A 15,409-nucleotide genomic window follows, 5' to 3' on the forward strand; every position below is an offset into this window, starting at 1 on the left:
GACACTGATGTGTGTGTGTGTGTGTGTGTGTGTGTGTGTGTGTGAGAGAGAGAGAGAGAGAGAGAGAGAGAGAGAGAGAGAGAGAGAGAGAGAGAGAGAGAGAGAGAGAGAGAGAATGAATAATAATGTGTGACCTGCTGGTTGATCTGTGATTGTGTTGGCGTTCTTTAGGCTGTCCTGCGATAAGGAGGTCGTTTGCCTGATGCGGGGTCGCACTCTGGGGAACAGTGTGACCTCGCTGTACAGGCACAGACAGCAGTGGCTAGCCAAGTCCTCCGAGTACCTCTCCGTGCTCAGGAAGTTTCTGACCCCAGCACCATCACCGGACAACCTGCACGCACGCGCGCCGCTGAACGGTAACCTCTACGATATGCTTGATTGTCACGTGTGCGACGTGCGTCGTGTGCCTTTTGTTCCTTCAGGTGACCGAGAAGCTTGCCGACGCCGCTGCCAGCACGGCGGCATGGGCTACAAATTTGGGGAACGAGTTTGGGCAGGTCCTCATCAGCATCCTCACGGCGGCATGGGCTACAAACGTGGGGAACGAGTTTGGGCAGGTCCTCATCAGCATCCTCACGGCGGCATGGGCTACAAACGTGGGGAACGAGTTTGGGCAGGTCCTCATCAGCATCCTCACGGCGGCGGAGGGCGAGGGCCTGCTGCCCATGTGCGTCAAGCTGATGGAGCGGTACCGGCGAGCCCGCGAGGCCCCTCCCCAGCTCCTCTACGTGGACCGTGACTGCTGTTCCAGCGTGGGGAAGAGCAAGACAGCTGCCTCTTCCACGAGTGGACCAGCTGGTCGTCAGGCTGGACGTGTGGCACTTCATGAGAGGGTTCGCAGCAGGTGTCATCACGGACAGTCACCAGCTGTACGGCGTCTTTGTGGGCCGCCTCTCCTCCTGCGTCTTTGGCCCGTCTGCAGGAGGCCAGGCAGTCGGAGCTCGGGGAGGCACCGCAGTCCAGAGGCCGTCTGACTGACGCCGGGTCTTCCGGCAGACCCACGGCTGGAGCTGGCTCGGCACTGTCGGCGCCGCACGCACGGGGCCCAGGAGACCGAGCTGCTGGTCCAGGAGCTGCTGGAAGACTACATGGATGTGACGGACACCATGGGCGTCAGGCTTCTGGACTGCAAGAAGATGGAGGACATCTGGCAGACCCAGAGGTGCCACCTCCACTGCATTCAGGACCCTCCTGGTGTTCAGCTGTACAGGAGGGTGGGGCAGGTGACCAGGGGAGGGGTCATCCTGCCCATGTATCGCTGCGCACGCGGTTCCACGTCCCTGGAGTCGTTCCACCTGCACCTGAACCGCTTCGTACCTGGTGAGTGCCTCTCTCGCACTCGCTCTCTGTATGCATGTCAGCACTGTTTACTAAAAGCCTCCTTTCCTCGACTGCTGCAGGTACAAGTGTGAGTGCCCTGCACTTCCAGGCGTACCTGCTGGAAGGGTTGGTGAGGTGGAACGAGGACCGCGCGGCAGCGGCAGTGGAGGGAAGCTACTCGGGTCTGCTACAGCGGCCAGCTGCAGCACTACGCCAACCAGCTGAGCCAGCAACTCCTTGGGCTCCAGCTGGCTGAGGATTACACTATTCCTGGAGAGTATACAGGTAATCCCCCCCCCACCTCTCATATTCTCTCACACACACACACACACACATACGCGCACACACACACACACACGCACACACATACGCGCACACACGCACACACACACACACACGCACGCGCACACACACACACACACACACACACACACACACACACACACACGCACACTTAACCATTTTTTCCCTGTGATGTATTAAACACTTGTATAGTTGAGCTCATCAGGGAGGAGTATCTCTACTCTCAGACTGGCGTAGTGCTGCAGGAGGACCTCGGCAGGGATCCAGACGCTCCAGATGGGATCAGCGATGAGGACCTTCCAGAGCTGGAGGACGAGGGCTTCGAGGACGTGGATGTGGGATTCGATGAGTTTGTGGACCCCACGTGCTCTGAGCACAGTCTCGAACCACTGCCGCCTCTCCATCACGCAGCGGTGGGACCTCGTTCTCCGGCTGCCTCGTCGCGGACCCGGTCGGACCCGGCCGAGTCCTCGGCGTCTGGGATGACCAAGGAGACCGTTCCTGACTGCCAGGTTGCTACCCAGACTCAGGCTTTGTGTGGGGATGAGGAGGATGTAAGTACACTGTAGTTCTTTCTGTTCACTTTGTATTTACATGTACAGCGCAACACGAGTCCTAAGCACTCCAAAAAAAGGTGTTCAACCATATGAGAGCAGTAAACATTTGTGTGCTTCAGTCCAAAAGTGTATGTTTCTTTCTTTTATTTCTAGGAGAGCCTGGGACCTAATGGTGTTCCAGGCTACCATCATGTAGTAAACCTGGCCGACAGTCTGGTGGACCTGCGTCACCAAGCCTTTGTGATACAGCAGAGGGTAGACAGCATCGTTGCTCTCTGGGACAAACTGCCAGAGAGTGACACGGGCAGCGTTGCCTAGCTACCGTATCACAGAGACTGACTTATTAAGGGACGGTTTAAAAGCAGCCACTCTAAGACCTCTGTTGTAGCTGGAACGGAGAGTCTGAAGCAGTAAGCTCACTCTCAATAATCCAATGAGTTTCCTTGAGTTTGACTTGTAGCTGTGTGAATAATTGATTCTGTCTGTCTGTCTGTGTGTGCTTTTGTATCACAGCTGCTTCCTTGGACAAGGCAGCGGGCCTGCTCAGTGGCCCAGCGTCAGCCGCCTGGTGGAGGCCGTGTGCCTGGCGCTTTGTCGGCTTCACCCGGCCAGTCAGACCGTCGCCAGCGTCAGGGTGAACAGGTTGGCTGCCGTCATGAGGGACTACAGCGTCATCAGTGACGTAGTCCTCGGCAGCCCCGGCCTCGTGACCCGGACCCGTATTCAACTTTTTGAGTTGAATCAGCAGACACCTGACCCAGTGGTGAGTTTAGGGGGTTTTATATTGACCTTATTGGCACTGTGGACTATACAGGCTGAGTACTAATAGGCTGTGCTGCTGTTTTTGTTACACGTACAACGCCAGGAAGAAAAAGCAGGAACAGGATGTTCTGCACCTGAGCGTTGGCCAGTCCAGCACTCCCATGGTGGCCCCAGAACCCCTCCCTCCCACGCTGAGTAAGCTCCCGGAGCGTCCGACTCACGGGCACCCTGCCTTTGACTTTAACATCCAGCAGGATGCGTCCGGGCAGGCTTCTCAGCGCGTCCGAGGCCAACCTCCTCTTCCTCTCGGGGAGACCCCGACGAGCTCCGGTCCGGAAGGCGACGCGGCTTCTGCCACCGTCGCCACTCCTGCTGCCCCTGCCGCGCCGGCCGGGCCCAAAGTGCCCCGGACCACGGCGTGGCGTTGGAAGAAAAAGGCAGAGGCCGAGGCCGCTGCTGCCGCCGCCGCCGCTGCGGATGGACAGGCCGTCCCCACGAAGCGACGCGAGCATGAGCACTACGCCTGCAAGCAGTGTGGCCAACCTAAAACTAAAGAGTTTGGCCACAGCAGGTTTCACGGGCTGCACTTCTGCACGGCGGCAGGTGGGAAGACCGTGGAGCAGTGGATGGAAGAGATGAAGAGAGGAGATGCTGGACAGGGTCAGTGATCTGCTGACCACCCCACTCACCCCATTGTTCATACTTGTACATAGTTTTATATGTATTCCTGCTTTTAATTATTTATTCTGTGTATATTTATTTCTATTTTAATTATTTATTCTGTGTGTTCTTCATAATCATTTGTACTTTCAAAAGTGAAGCAGCACTGTTTAATACTGTTATACTTCACAAAGTGAAGCAGCACTGTTTAATACTGTTATACCTCACAAAGTGAAGCAGCACCGTTTAATACTGTGATACTTCACAAAGTGAAGCAGCACCGTTTAATACTGTTATACTTCACAAAGTGAAGCAGCACTGTTTAATACTGTGTTATACTTCACAAAGTGAAGCAGCACTGTTTAATACTGTTATACTTCACAAAGTGAAGCAGCACTGTTTAATATTGTTATACTTCACAAAGTGAAGCAGCACCGTTTAATACTGTTATACTTCACAAAGTGAAGCGGCACTGTTTAATACTGTTATACTTCACAAAGTGAAGCGGCACCGTGTAATACTGTTATACTTCACAAAGTGAAGCGGCACTGTTTAATACTGTTATACTTCACAAAGTGAAGCGGCACCGTGTAATACTGTTATACTTCACAAAGTGAAGCAGTACCGTGTAATACTGTTATACCTCACAAAGTGAAGCAGCACTGTTTAATACTGTTATACTTCACAAAGTGAAGCAGCACCGTTTAATACTGTTATACTTCACAAAGTGAAGCAGCACTGTTTAATACTGTTATACTTCACAAAGTGAAGCAGCACTGTTTAATACTGTTATACTTCACAAAGTGAAGCAGCACTGTTTAATACATTTTAATACTGTTATACTTCACAAAGTGAAGCGGCACCGTGTAATACTGTTATACCTCACAAAGTGAAGCAGCACTGTTTAATACTGTTATACCTCACAAAGTGAAGCAGCACCGTTTAATACTGTGATACTTCACAAAGTGAAGCAGCACCGTTTAATACTGTTATACTTCACAAAGTGAAGCAGCACTGTTTAATACTGTTATACTTCACAAAGTGAAGCAGCACCGTTTAATACTGTTATACTTCACAAAGTGAAGCAGCACTGTTTAATACATTTTAATACTGTTATACTTCACAAAGTGAAGCGGCACTGTTTAATACTGTTATACTTCACAAAGTGAAGCAGCACCGTGTAATACTGTTATACCTCACAAAGTGAAGCAGCACTGTTTAATACTGTTATACTTCACAAAGTGAAGCAGCACCGTTTAATACTGTTATACTTCACAAAGTGAAGCAGCACTGTTTAATACTGTTATACTTCACAAAGTGAAGCAGCACCGTTTAATACTGTTATACTTCACAAAGTGAAGCAGCACCGTTTAATACTGTTATACCTCACAAAGTGAAGCAGCACCGTTTAATACTGTTATACTTCACAAAGTGAAGCAGCACTGACTTATTCTGCTTTGTACTTCACAGCGTGAATGAGCAATGACTTGCACTCTATTTTAAGTCTCAGTTATTCTGCTTTGTACTTCAAAAAATGAACGAGCATTGATTTCTTGTGCTTTGTACTTCACAAAGTGAATGAGCACAGATTTATTGTGCATTCTGTTGCACGAAGTGAATGGGCACCGAATTAAACTACTTTAAGAAAGTGAATAAATAACTTTGTGTCTCATTACCAAAATCTCACAAATGATGCACTTATTTTGATTGATATTATTTATTTCATGAACAATAAACAACTATTCAAACAGTTCAGTTTCCTGTGTAGGAAATAACATTCAATTAAGTCAGCTTTAATCTTATTTTTAAATGAACATGCAATTTTAACTATATATATTAGTGGGAGATATTTTTTTTAAAATGCGGAAAACCATTAGAAATGCGGAAGCCAATGAAACTGACATTCTGTGAAATGTCTGGATTTTTAATCTTAATCTTCAAATTTTTAATCTTAAGTGAATATAATTACACACAGATAGAAGATATTGAAAAGCCAGTCTAACAGCATGAAACACAGCTACTTGACATGCATGCTCAACTGCACATGGCTACTTAATATGCGAAACAACAGCCGACCCTCTATCGCCATAGTCCCGCCTCCTTGCCAGAGAGGTCACAGAGGTCACCAGGCCAGGAATTTGGGCAGATTCTGGGTTCTGGGTGAACCGTGCGTCCGGGAAGGCCGGGGACGGCGCGGATGGGCTCGGGCGCCTCCAGAAAGGCCAAGGGGAGGCCGAAGTGGCTCCGGAGGGGCCCCGGGGCCCTGGACTGGCCACAGAGAAGATTGGCCCCCAACCATTGCGCACACAGTTTACTGATATTCTATGCTAGTATCATGAGGGACGGACTTTTCAGAGTACCTGGAAGTAGGCTGCATGAGCACTGTACCAGTATCTGAAGGTGTGCGGGTCTGGTGAGGCGGTGTTACAGTCTGACACAGTATAAGACATATAAATTAGTCATTGACTACAGCAAGAATCAGCTGGCTTAGGACCTCTCAAGACAAAGGTTCCTTTACACTCCACATCAAGCAGCTATGTAACTAATTGAGAGTGATTCAAGAATTATTTGCAATACCAACTTTATGAAGCAATGCTAAACATTACATTCACACTTAAACAGATTACATTTATAGTGTTTGGCAGACACTCTTTACCAGAGTTTCATACATATATTACTTAGCTAAGAAAATAAGATATGAAAATAAATACATAAATGAAAAAATACACACCACCAAGTCTCTCCAGTTCATTGATCCCCTTAAATCAGCCTCCCAGTCGGACAGACGCAACTCCTGATCCCCGCCTTCCAAGTCATCTTAGAAAAAATGTATCCAATTATTCTAGTATGAATGTGATTAAGTTCTTTGCATCTGAAATAGTATCATTGAGTTTTAAATCAATACTTGGAGCAAAATTACACTTTTATCTAGTTGGTCCTTTAACATAAATCCACTGATCAAAATGTTTTTTTCTTTTAGTGTGTTGTTTTTACTTGCTAATATTTGTTAAGAAATAACATCTATTTTACAGGTATCATTTCCATAGACACCCCCAAATGATCAAACACTTCAAATGCCTCAATCATCATTAATCAAAGTATTCATTTTGAGTCTGTTGTTGCAATAAGTTTGTGTTCAAACTTATTAGCAGTAATGCTATGTTAACATTTACTTATTCAAAATATCAAAAATATCAAATCAGACTGTAATCAGCAGTTTCAAAGGGGAAAACTGGAGATAAACAGACCATAGATGTAGTTAAAAGATTATATTTTGGTAACAATGCATCAGGTATCCAAATACAGTAATACATTTAAACAAAAGAAGTACCATAAAATCTGATTTCTTCTTGTATTTAAAAATAAACAGCATTACATTATATGTCTGAGATTAAAAAATAAATAAATAAAACACATGGCCGGTTTTTACCCATAAGGCACTGCAAGGAAAGAGGTTGGCTTTACAGAGGCACAGCGCATAAATACCTCATTAATATTCATGAGCAAAGTTTAAAACATCTTTGGCTCAGAGTAGTGCTGACAGAAGAACAAAAAATAAAATTTGTAATTTTTAAAGATAAACATTAAGCAACTCCTGGCAGAAAATTGCATTTTGTACTGATGACATTTTATCTCCCTGAACTTGAAGGCTACAGCCACCAGGCTTGGCAAAGAGACCCATCAGTGGACCTCAAGCTCCAAACTGCATATTACACCAACAGCACTCGTCTGTGAACTCCTTCTCCTTCTCTCCTCTCCTTTCATTAATCCCTCCATCCTCCCATTGGAACCATTTATTTTGATACTGAGCCTTGAAACTTTAATAAAAAATGTTGATAATTGGCAACGAAAATGTAAAGATGCTACAAGCAAAACTGCCTGTTTTTCCTTGACTTTTGTGTAAAGTATTTACATGTGCATTAAATTACATCACAGGCTCTCATAGTAATATTTACATAAACATCTTTCCATTACATTTACAGTACTGGGCAGATGGTCTTATAGCGACTGATACATATTCATCAGTATGACATTATGTGTGCTCTCTGAGGATCAGACCACGATTCTGGAGATGTATCTTACCGTACCTGCTCTACCAGGTGAGTTCAGGAGTGCTAATGTGATAAATGTGATGGTTTAGTCCAGTCATTTTAATTCCTCTGTTGTCATGGTTACGGTCTCCATTCACTGCTGATTTTTGTCCTCAGCTGCACAATCACCAGACCTGCTGCCACAAGCTCCACCCCCATCTGAGCCAGGAGCACCAACAACACCGTCACTGTGGAGCTCTGATACAGCTGGACTTCTGCAACACACACACACGGAAAAAACAGTCAGAAACCCCCTTCATGACGCAATAAAGTTTATCCATACGTGAGTTTACTGATTGTTTTTTTTTAAATAAATTAAGAGTTTGTTAAGATGACAAGATGCCATTCTTCAACAGTCTGGAGTTATAATTCAGTTATTGAGAACTACATGAACTACATTATCACGACTCCTCTCCTTGTTTCCCTCTAAAAACAGGATTATAATGGATTATGGGATTATATTTATGATGGCGTATGGGGTGCCTTGCCCTTCCCTGTGTTATCACCTGGTCTGGGCTTCAGGTGCTACAGCACTGAGATACCTGAACAGTGATACTGAGGGTGAAGTGTTTGTTGATTTATTGAGGGTCGTATGTAGAGGGATTGAGCTTCAGGAGCAGACAAGGCCAAACTAAAAACACACATCAGCCACACTAGAAATAAAATTATTATTAGTCGGCTACATTTATTTAGCACCTTTCGCAAACTCAAGGACACTTTACAGACAGAAATCAGCTTTTGCACTCAAATCACACACAGACTGATGAGAAGCATCAGCGAATTTACAGTGTTCTCTCTATCAGAAACCACAGCCCCCTGGGGGAGTGCACCAGTGCAGAGGAAGGGGAGGAGGTTAAGACCAGGACAGAGCACCAACCATTGCTGGACATACACACACCGTAACGATTGGCCACCCTCCTGACATCCCTGTTTCCATACATTCATAAATACAGACACTTGAATTCTCACTCATCACTCAATCACTCATAATTGTTTTGGTATCAGTAAGCAGGCATCACACAAAGTGCCGTAAAACATCAATGGCTGGATCTAAGAGTGTCCATCTGAGAATCCACCTCAAAGAGTCCAGTGAACATCACATGCTTTAGTGGGGATATGCTTCAATAAACAGCACCTCAATTAAGACCAAGACCTCAAACTATTACACTCAGTCCACACTGTTCACATGATCCCGGCATTTATAGTCAAACTAATACTGAACCACAGATGTGCATGAAAAGTTACTGACACTACTCACACCCTCCTTCCCAACATAAAGTAATTCTAGATAACATTAAAATCACAATAACTACACTTACCTTCCACAGTAACTGTTTATGTTTGAATAATCTCTTCATTCTTAGTGTCTCTGATGATGTAAATGATCCACTATCAGATGGTGCGGTTCCTCTCAGCTCAACAGCAGAGATGAGCGACGCTCTCTGAGTGTATTCAGGTTCACACTTCAGTGAGTGTCCAGCCACTGTGCAGATTTGTCCACTAGAGGGAGCAGCTGCACCTGTGCTGTTATAAATAATCTCCACTGACTCTGATATGGACAAATCCAGCACCAGATTTTCAATGGGCTTGATCTGAACTGAAGAACTCAATGCTGAAAAGAAAAACCATCAGTAACTTTAAAGGGGCTCAAATGTAATACATACTATTAAAACTAAATGATTAAGGGTTCGTTAGCAAAGACTGAGAGAACAAACCCTTACCCTCTATCCATAGACCCATATCACAGATGTCTACACCATCACACTCACAGGTGTACCAGTTCCTCTTAGTGTAATCAACATCAGTGATGCTGAGGAGCTTCCTTCAGGTACTGATCATATGACATGTAAAATCCCTCCTTTGACTGACAGAATGTCTGGTTACACTGATCCAGAATGTCAAGTTGTTTATCAAACACAGTCCATGTGACCAGACCAGAACACATCTGAGTGCAGGGGAGAGTAGCATCGTCATGAAGATTCCCCTTTACTGAAGAGAAGGTCGATACAGGAACTGAAAAAGATTAAGAAAGTGGAGTTTAAAAAGGCATTCAATAAATCAGACATCAGTGTTCAGAGTAGCCCGTAGGTTAGCTAGCGTTAGCTGACCAAATCCCAAGCCAATGTTTCATTCGTAAACATATTAGCTACTCACCACTCTGTTGGGTTTATTTATTTGTAAACATATCAGCTACCTACCACTTTGGTGGGTTTATTTATTTGTAAACATATTAACTAGCTACCCACCACTTTGGTGGGTTTATTTATTTGTAAACATATCAGCTAGTCAACACTCTGGTGTCAAACAGCTCTCTGTGTAAGGAAATCTATAGAGTGACATTACTGTCTTAGATACAAGACAACAAACCCCCTGTGGAACTGAGCAGAAAAGCAGAAACGGAAACCACAAGTCACAAGTTTCAGCAGGTTTCCGGTGAGTCTGCACTGAAGGCTTGGCACGAACCTCCATCTTGTCATCATCCGTAGAGGAAGTTTCTCGCTCCTTTAGTTCACACAATGAAAATCTAAAATAAACATGTTCTTCAGCTTATTTAAACATATCTTGGGTCTAATGCACCTAAAGAAAGTGTGTGTTAAAGCATATGTAGAAGAGAAAAGTCTTATTTTTTGGAAATTCAAACCTTCCATTTTTTCTGTTAAATCCACTACATTTATAAAGATCACTTTCTTAGGAAGGTGGATAAAATATTGAGCAATATTGTGCAAATAGCTGATCAGTTCACTATAGTATCTTTTTAAAATGGCATAAAAAACACAAAGCAAATGATCAATTCACTCTGTGATATTCTTGGAAAACACTTTGCAACATATTCAAAATATGACATTGCAGTGTTTTTACTGCAGGAATGTGGAGTATTGGGATGGCAAGCTTGTGTAAAATGCACATATTGCACATATTGAATCTTTATAAAATAAACAGCTCAAATGATCAAATAATCCACTAAATATCCACAGATACACCCACACATCAGAACAAAGGACATAAGTCAGAGATCAAGGTTGTGGAGCTGTCTGGTTTACAACAGCAGCGACGTCAGTCTTCATAAAACTGTTACAAATTCATATCAAAACACATCACATACTCCAAATAAAACACATTCAGGACAAAGAGAAAGGAAGAAGAAATGGACCAACTAATGTACACAGGAACCAAAATGATGACTAGCCAATCACAACACACAAATGATCACACAGACCAATGAGGTTAAGGCTGGCTTTAATTTTTCACCTTTTTTCCAGACTAACATTTTCATCACTGATAAAATGCAAGCATAAAACTTCTGTACAGTATGGAATCAGACACGGCCTGTAGGTGTGTATGTAATAAAACAGCTTTTTGCTAACTGCACCATCACGGTGCATTTACTTACACACAGCCAATCACATCCTCTCACACACACCTACCCATACACTTTCCCCTATGCCATAAACTTCCACTGGACAGGTGTGTGTGTGTGTGAGTGAGAGAGAGAGTGTGAGTATGCGTATGTGTGTATGTATGAGTGAAGGGTGTGACGTGGGCGGCACAGAGGGAGTGAAAGGTGAGGTTGTGAGGAAGTGCTCTTTAGCGTACATAGAAAGTAAAGACCCAAAGCACTATCAAAACAACAACCACAACAACAACAACAACAACAACAACAACAAGTCTAGCTCTCTCTAGGAAATGTTGCGTCTTGTAGAGACTCATAACTCTGTAGTCTGCTAATGTGCAGTGCTGTCTTGGGTTTAAATAGGGGGTGAAGGGAAATAAGGATCAGGTGAACACAATTAATAGGTGATTTAGAGCAGGGCCGTTGTGTGATCCCTAGCAGGAGTGGGCGTGTCCCTCCTACTGGATGACCAACCGTGACAAGGGAGAGGTAGTTAAAAAGGGATTTATTATTATTATTATTATTATTATTATTATTATTATTGTTAACTATATCACTAGAGGTGTTGAAGGATTAAAAACTGAAGCTGTGTTCCTCTCTGTTGCATTACTTTAGTTAATCTGTTGTTAATATTATCAATCACCCCCGACATGACAGACACCATGAAAATGTCACACGAGAAATGCTAAACAAGATTTAGTTAATGCAGTGTGGCCGTCGGGTCAGGTAAGAAAGCCTTCAGTACCTCAAGTGCACTTATTTGCACTCCAAAAGTCAATATCTGCTTGTTCACTATTTTCTTGTATTATAGCGACGTCGGTCCAGCACGGGTCAGTGGCTACAATATGTGAGATGAAGGTGTCAGTACAGTCCGATGGCCACTCTGTGGCCTCACTGTCCCCTGTTTTGTTTCTAGTTTGTCTCAGTTGTCCATGTGACAGTGTTAGGAGAATCTGAACTGCAGCTCTGTCTCAGGATCTTGTCATGGAATGAACAGTCTGGTCTCCATGAACAACAATAGTAGATCAGACCCAGGAATGACATCATGCCCCTCTTTGTGGCTGGTACTTTGAATGCCTTGACAGCCTGTATGAGGTTCTGTATGCAGTCCTGTATGAGGTTCTGTATGCAGTCCTGTATGTGGTCTGGTATGCAGTCCAGTATGCAGTCCTGTATGCGGTCCTGTATATGCGGTCCTGTATGTGGTCCTGTATGTGGTCCTGTATGCGGTCCTGTATATGCGGTCCTGTATACGGTCCTGTATGCGGTCCTGTATACGGTCCTGTATGTGATTCTTGCGACTTCCTTGAGACAGAATAAACAATAAAAATTAGACCTTGTTTGACAGTATTGCAGTTTATCAAGCGCAGCCTTGAAGCTGCATCAGCCAGATGTGTCAGCAGCCTTGTTGAACCTCTCTGAGAGGTTCAACGTGTGCTCATTTTCAGCAGTCAGTATAATGTCATCTGTGTACTGTAGCACCGTACAGCCTTCAGGTAGCATCAGTGAGGATGGGGAGTCTCGCACAGCGGCGGCAAAGACAGCAGGAGGATCCAGAAAACCCTGCGGCAACCGAGTCCAGGAATATTGTTTTCCTTTAAAAGTGAAAGCAAAAATAGGCTGTGTTCTTATGCACAGGGATGCAGAAAAAGGCTGAACGTAAATCACCAACAATAAAAGGGTTGTGAGTGGCAGGAGATTAACAAGTGTAATCACACCTTGCTGTTTCAGTGAATTCATAACAGCCACAATGTCTGCTTCCTTTTCACGAGAAAGAGGACATTGCTTGAAGCACACTAGCTACTGTTAGTAATTTAGCCTGATATGGTTCAGTTTATAAAGCTCACTTGGTCCTTGTGTTCAGCCCACAACCTTTTTGGAACGACTCTCAGGTAGTCAGGGATCTGTACTTGAGGGTCGCTATCTGTAGAATCAAAAAATGAATAGCCACACTTCACAGGCACTGACAGTTTTCCCTTTTCAAAAGAAATTGACAAATTTAATTTTGTCATAATATCATGACCGAGTAGTTATTTATATATACTGTTATTTATTCTTACTGTTGTCTTGTATCTTTATCTCCTCTGCAGGGCATTTAAAGCAACGCAAATACAGATTTACTGCTGTTCTACTACTGTTAGGCTGTGATCTATGTGTTCTGTGTTCTATGTGTTCTATGTTTTCTGTGTTCTATGTGTTCTATGTTTTCTGTGTTCTATGTGTTCTATGTTTTCTGTGTTCTATGTGTTCTATGTTTTCTGTGTTCTATGTGTTATGTGTTCTGTTCTATGTGTTCTGTGTTCTATGTGTTCTATGTTTTCTGTGTTCTATGTGTTCTATGTTTTCTGTGTTCTATGTGTTATGTGTTCTGTTCTATGTGTTCTGTGTTCTATGTTCTATGTCTACAAAATAATCTGCTTATTTAGAACTCCTATATTTGTCTTATATTGCGGAGTATTCTGTATTAATGTTATATGGAGGTAACTAATGCGACATAGTGGAGATTTACTCTCAGCGCTGCCGCAAAACAAGTCATTGGCTGCAGAAAAATGACGGACAGTTAACTTTGGCTGCTGATTGGCTTAATAAAAATGACTGACATCATAAATCGGTTGTGTAATTGGCTTCAGTTGAAAGTGATTGACATGTGCTCCGCCCTCTACTTACCCGCTGGAGTTCCTGTAGTCTCACCCTTTTCTAGGAAACGAAAGTATTTTCTGAACTGTCGCCATTAGTTGGGCGGATTGGAGATACGCGCGTTTAAAATATTTCACGGTAAGTTCATTCTGTTTGATAAAATGCGATGTCGGTGCACTTTAAACAACGTGTTTTGTAAGTACGTAGTTCTGTGTTTAAATCGTAGGTTCACCTAAAAGTGGATTAAATGTAAAGATTAAAGTCCTGGGGAAGTTAACGCTACGCATCTGCAATGGCGAACGCGCAGCACGATTGCGCAGTTATATTTAAAATAACTTAACGGGGTCAGATATATGTGGTCAGTTATTGTAAATCTGGATTTTAAGTCGTAGTTAGTCAGTGATCTTTCCAAATGGTCCCAGTTAAAACTCCTCTGGTCTAAACGTAAAGTTGCTGCTGTGATGTTTGTTTTTTACAGTTAGTTTCTGTTCAGTTTCAGCCATTTTGTAGTGTTGTCCACATTCTCCGTGGGCAGTTCAGATTCTCTGTATAGTTCATTAGCTGTAGTGTTACCTGTAGTTAGGATGGGACGGTCGACACGGACGTTTCTACGCTTGTTTCGAGATTTTGAAGCGCAGCGTTTTTGAAACGCTGATCCGAAGTGTGGCTCAAAACGGCCATGTCACGTGACCACAGGTGAACTAAGCTTGTGTTTCTACAGGTGTTATACAGTACCTGCTGCTCCTGGCTTTGACTGACAGTGTCTGAAACACACCTGATCACACATCTGTCTCAGTCACACACTCTATGAACGCTTAGAAGTCAAGAAAACACATACAAGTTTCAAGTTTGGTTTATTTGTCACATACATAGTCATACACAGTACAACACGCAGTGAAATGGTGGAGAGTGCTCTGTCCAAACTGAGGAAGAGAACCAGGGGTGCATAGAGAAAAAAATATATATACAGATAAATATATATTCTATGTATGTACAAAAATATATTAACAATGTATGTACAATATATGTATATTATGATTATATACACAATGTACAATGTATATGGTTGAGTATATATGTACACAATCTACAGAATGTACAGATCCATTGTATAGTACCATATCTACAGTTGTTGTAACAGGTTAATTGAGTATAAATCTAAATCTATATATACAGATGTACAGATATACAGTCATGTTACGTGGTGGTACAGATATACAGATATACAGTCATGTTACGTAACAGTCATGTTACGTGGTGGTGGTGGTGGTCCCCACAGTTTATCAGTTTCCCTGATTCAGGGCCCGAATGGCCTGTGGGAAGAAGCTCCTCTTCAGCCTCTCTGTCTTGGCCTTCAGGGAGCGGAAGCGCCTCCCTGACCTCAACAGAGAGAACAGTCTATTGTTGGGATGGGTGGGGTCCTTCACAATTTTCCTGGCCTTGGTTTGGCACCGCTTGTAGTAGGTGGTCTGCAGGTCAGGAAGTTCCGAGTGAGTGATGCGCTCTGCTGAACGCACTACCCTTTGGAGTGCTTGTCTGTCCTGCTTGGTGCTATTTCCAAACCAGACTGTGATGTTCCCCGTGAGGATGCTCTCGATAGTGCAGGTGTAGAAGTTCCGCAGTACCTTGGAGGGCAGTCTGAAGTCCCTTAGGCGTCTGAGGTGATAAAGACGCTGACGAGCCTTCTT

At 43.9% G+C, this 15,409-nt stretch overlaps 2 protein-coding genes and 3 long non-coding RNA genes across 7 annotated transcripts in view; 3 read left to right on the forward strand and 2 right to left on the reverse strand.

Annotated features, from left to right (window-relative positions):
* LOC145656919 (NACHT, LRR and PYD domains-containing protein 3-like) overlaps positions 1-1,915 on the forward strand; it is a 486,221-nt gene extending 484,306 nt beyond the window's left edge. For all 3 annotated transcript variants that reach the window (XM_081709973.1, XM_081710003.1, XM_081710046.1), the window contains 3 exons: positions 423-1,320; positions 1,401-1,605; positions 1,851-1,915. In XM_081709973.1, coding sequence (XP_081566099.1) covers positions 423-974 — 552 coding nt within the window. In that variant the 3' untranslated portion in view covers positions 975-1,320; positions 1,401-1,605; positions 1,851-1,915. The remainder of the gene's footprint in view (positions 1-422; positions 1,321-1,400; positions 1,606-1,850) is intronic.
* A 778-nt stretch (positions 1,916-2,693) lies between these two features.
* On the forward strand, positions 2,694-5,262 carry LOC145658751 (uncharacterized). The gene is made up of 2 exons (XM_081717992.1): positions 2,694-2,943; positions 3,046-5,262. Exon 2 carries the CDS (start codon positions 3,104-3,106, stop codon positions 3,608-3,610), a length of 507 nt encoding a protein of 168 aa, XP_081574118.1. The 5' UTR covers positions 2,694-2,943; positions 3,046-3,103; the 3' UTR covers positions 3,611-5,262.
* A 204-nt stretch (positions 5,263-5,466) lies between these two features.
* On the reverse strand, positions 5,467-10,625 carry LOC145659354 (uncharacterized). The gene is made up of 5 exons (XR_014125496.1): positions 9,848-10,625; positions 9,415-9,706; positions 9,013-9,305; positions 7,691-7,908; positions 5,467-6,419 (listed from the first exon to the last, which is right to left on the reverse strand). It is a non-coding gene; the product is annotated as an uncharacterized LOC145659354 (long non-coding RNA).
* Positions 7,622-9,001, forward strand: LOC145659385 (uncharacterized). Its single transcript, XR_014125599.1, has 3 exons — positions 7,622-7,702; positions 7,811-7,976; positions 8,497-9,001. It is a non-coding gene; the product is annotated as an uncharacterized LOC145659385 (long non-coding RNA).
* A 288-nt stretch (positions 10,626-10,913) lies between the features above and the next one.
* LOC145659358 (uncharacterized) lies at positions 10,914-14,417 on the reverse strand. Its single transcript, XR_014125511.1, has 3 exons — positions 14,295-14,417; positions 12,932-13,008; positions 10,914-12,679 (listed from the first exon to the last, which is right to left on the reverse strand). It is a non-coding gene; the product is annotated as an uncharacterized LOC145659358 (long non-coding RNA).
* Between the last annotated feature and the right edge of the window lie 992 nt (positions 14,418-15,409).

This window comes from Electrophorus electricus, chromosome 1 (assembly GCF_041902795.1).
Source record: "Electrophorus electricus isolate QZ-2024a chromosome 1, ASM4190279v1, whole genome shotgun sequence".
Taxonomy (NCBI): Eukaryota; Metazoa; Chordata; class Actinopteri; order Gymnotiformes; family Gymnotidae; genus Electrophorus; species Electrophorus electricus.

What these genes read in the sequence shown, in the direction of transcription:
- LOC145658751 (XM_081717992.1), top strand. Translation starts at nt 3,104, where the DNA reads ATGGTGGCCCCAGAACCCCTCCCTCCCACGCTGAGTAAGCTCCCGGAG.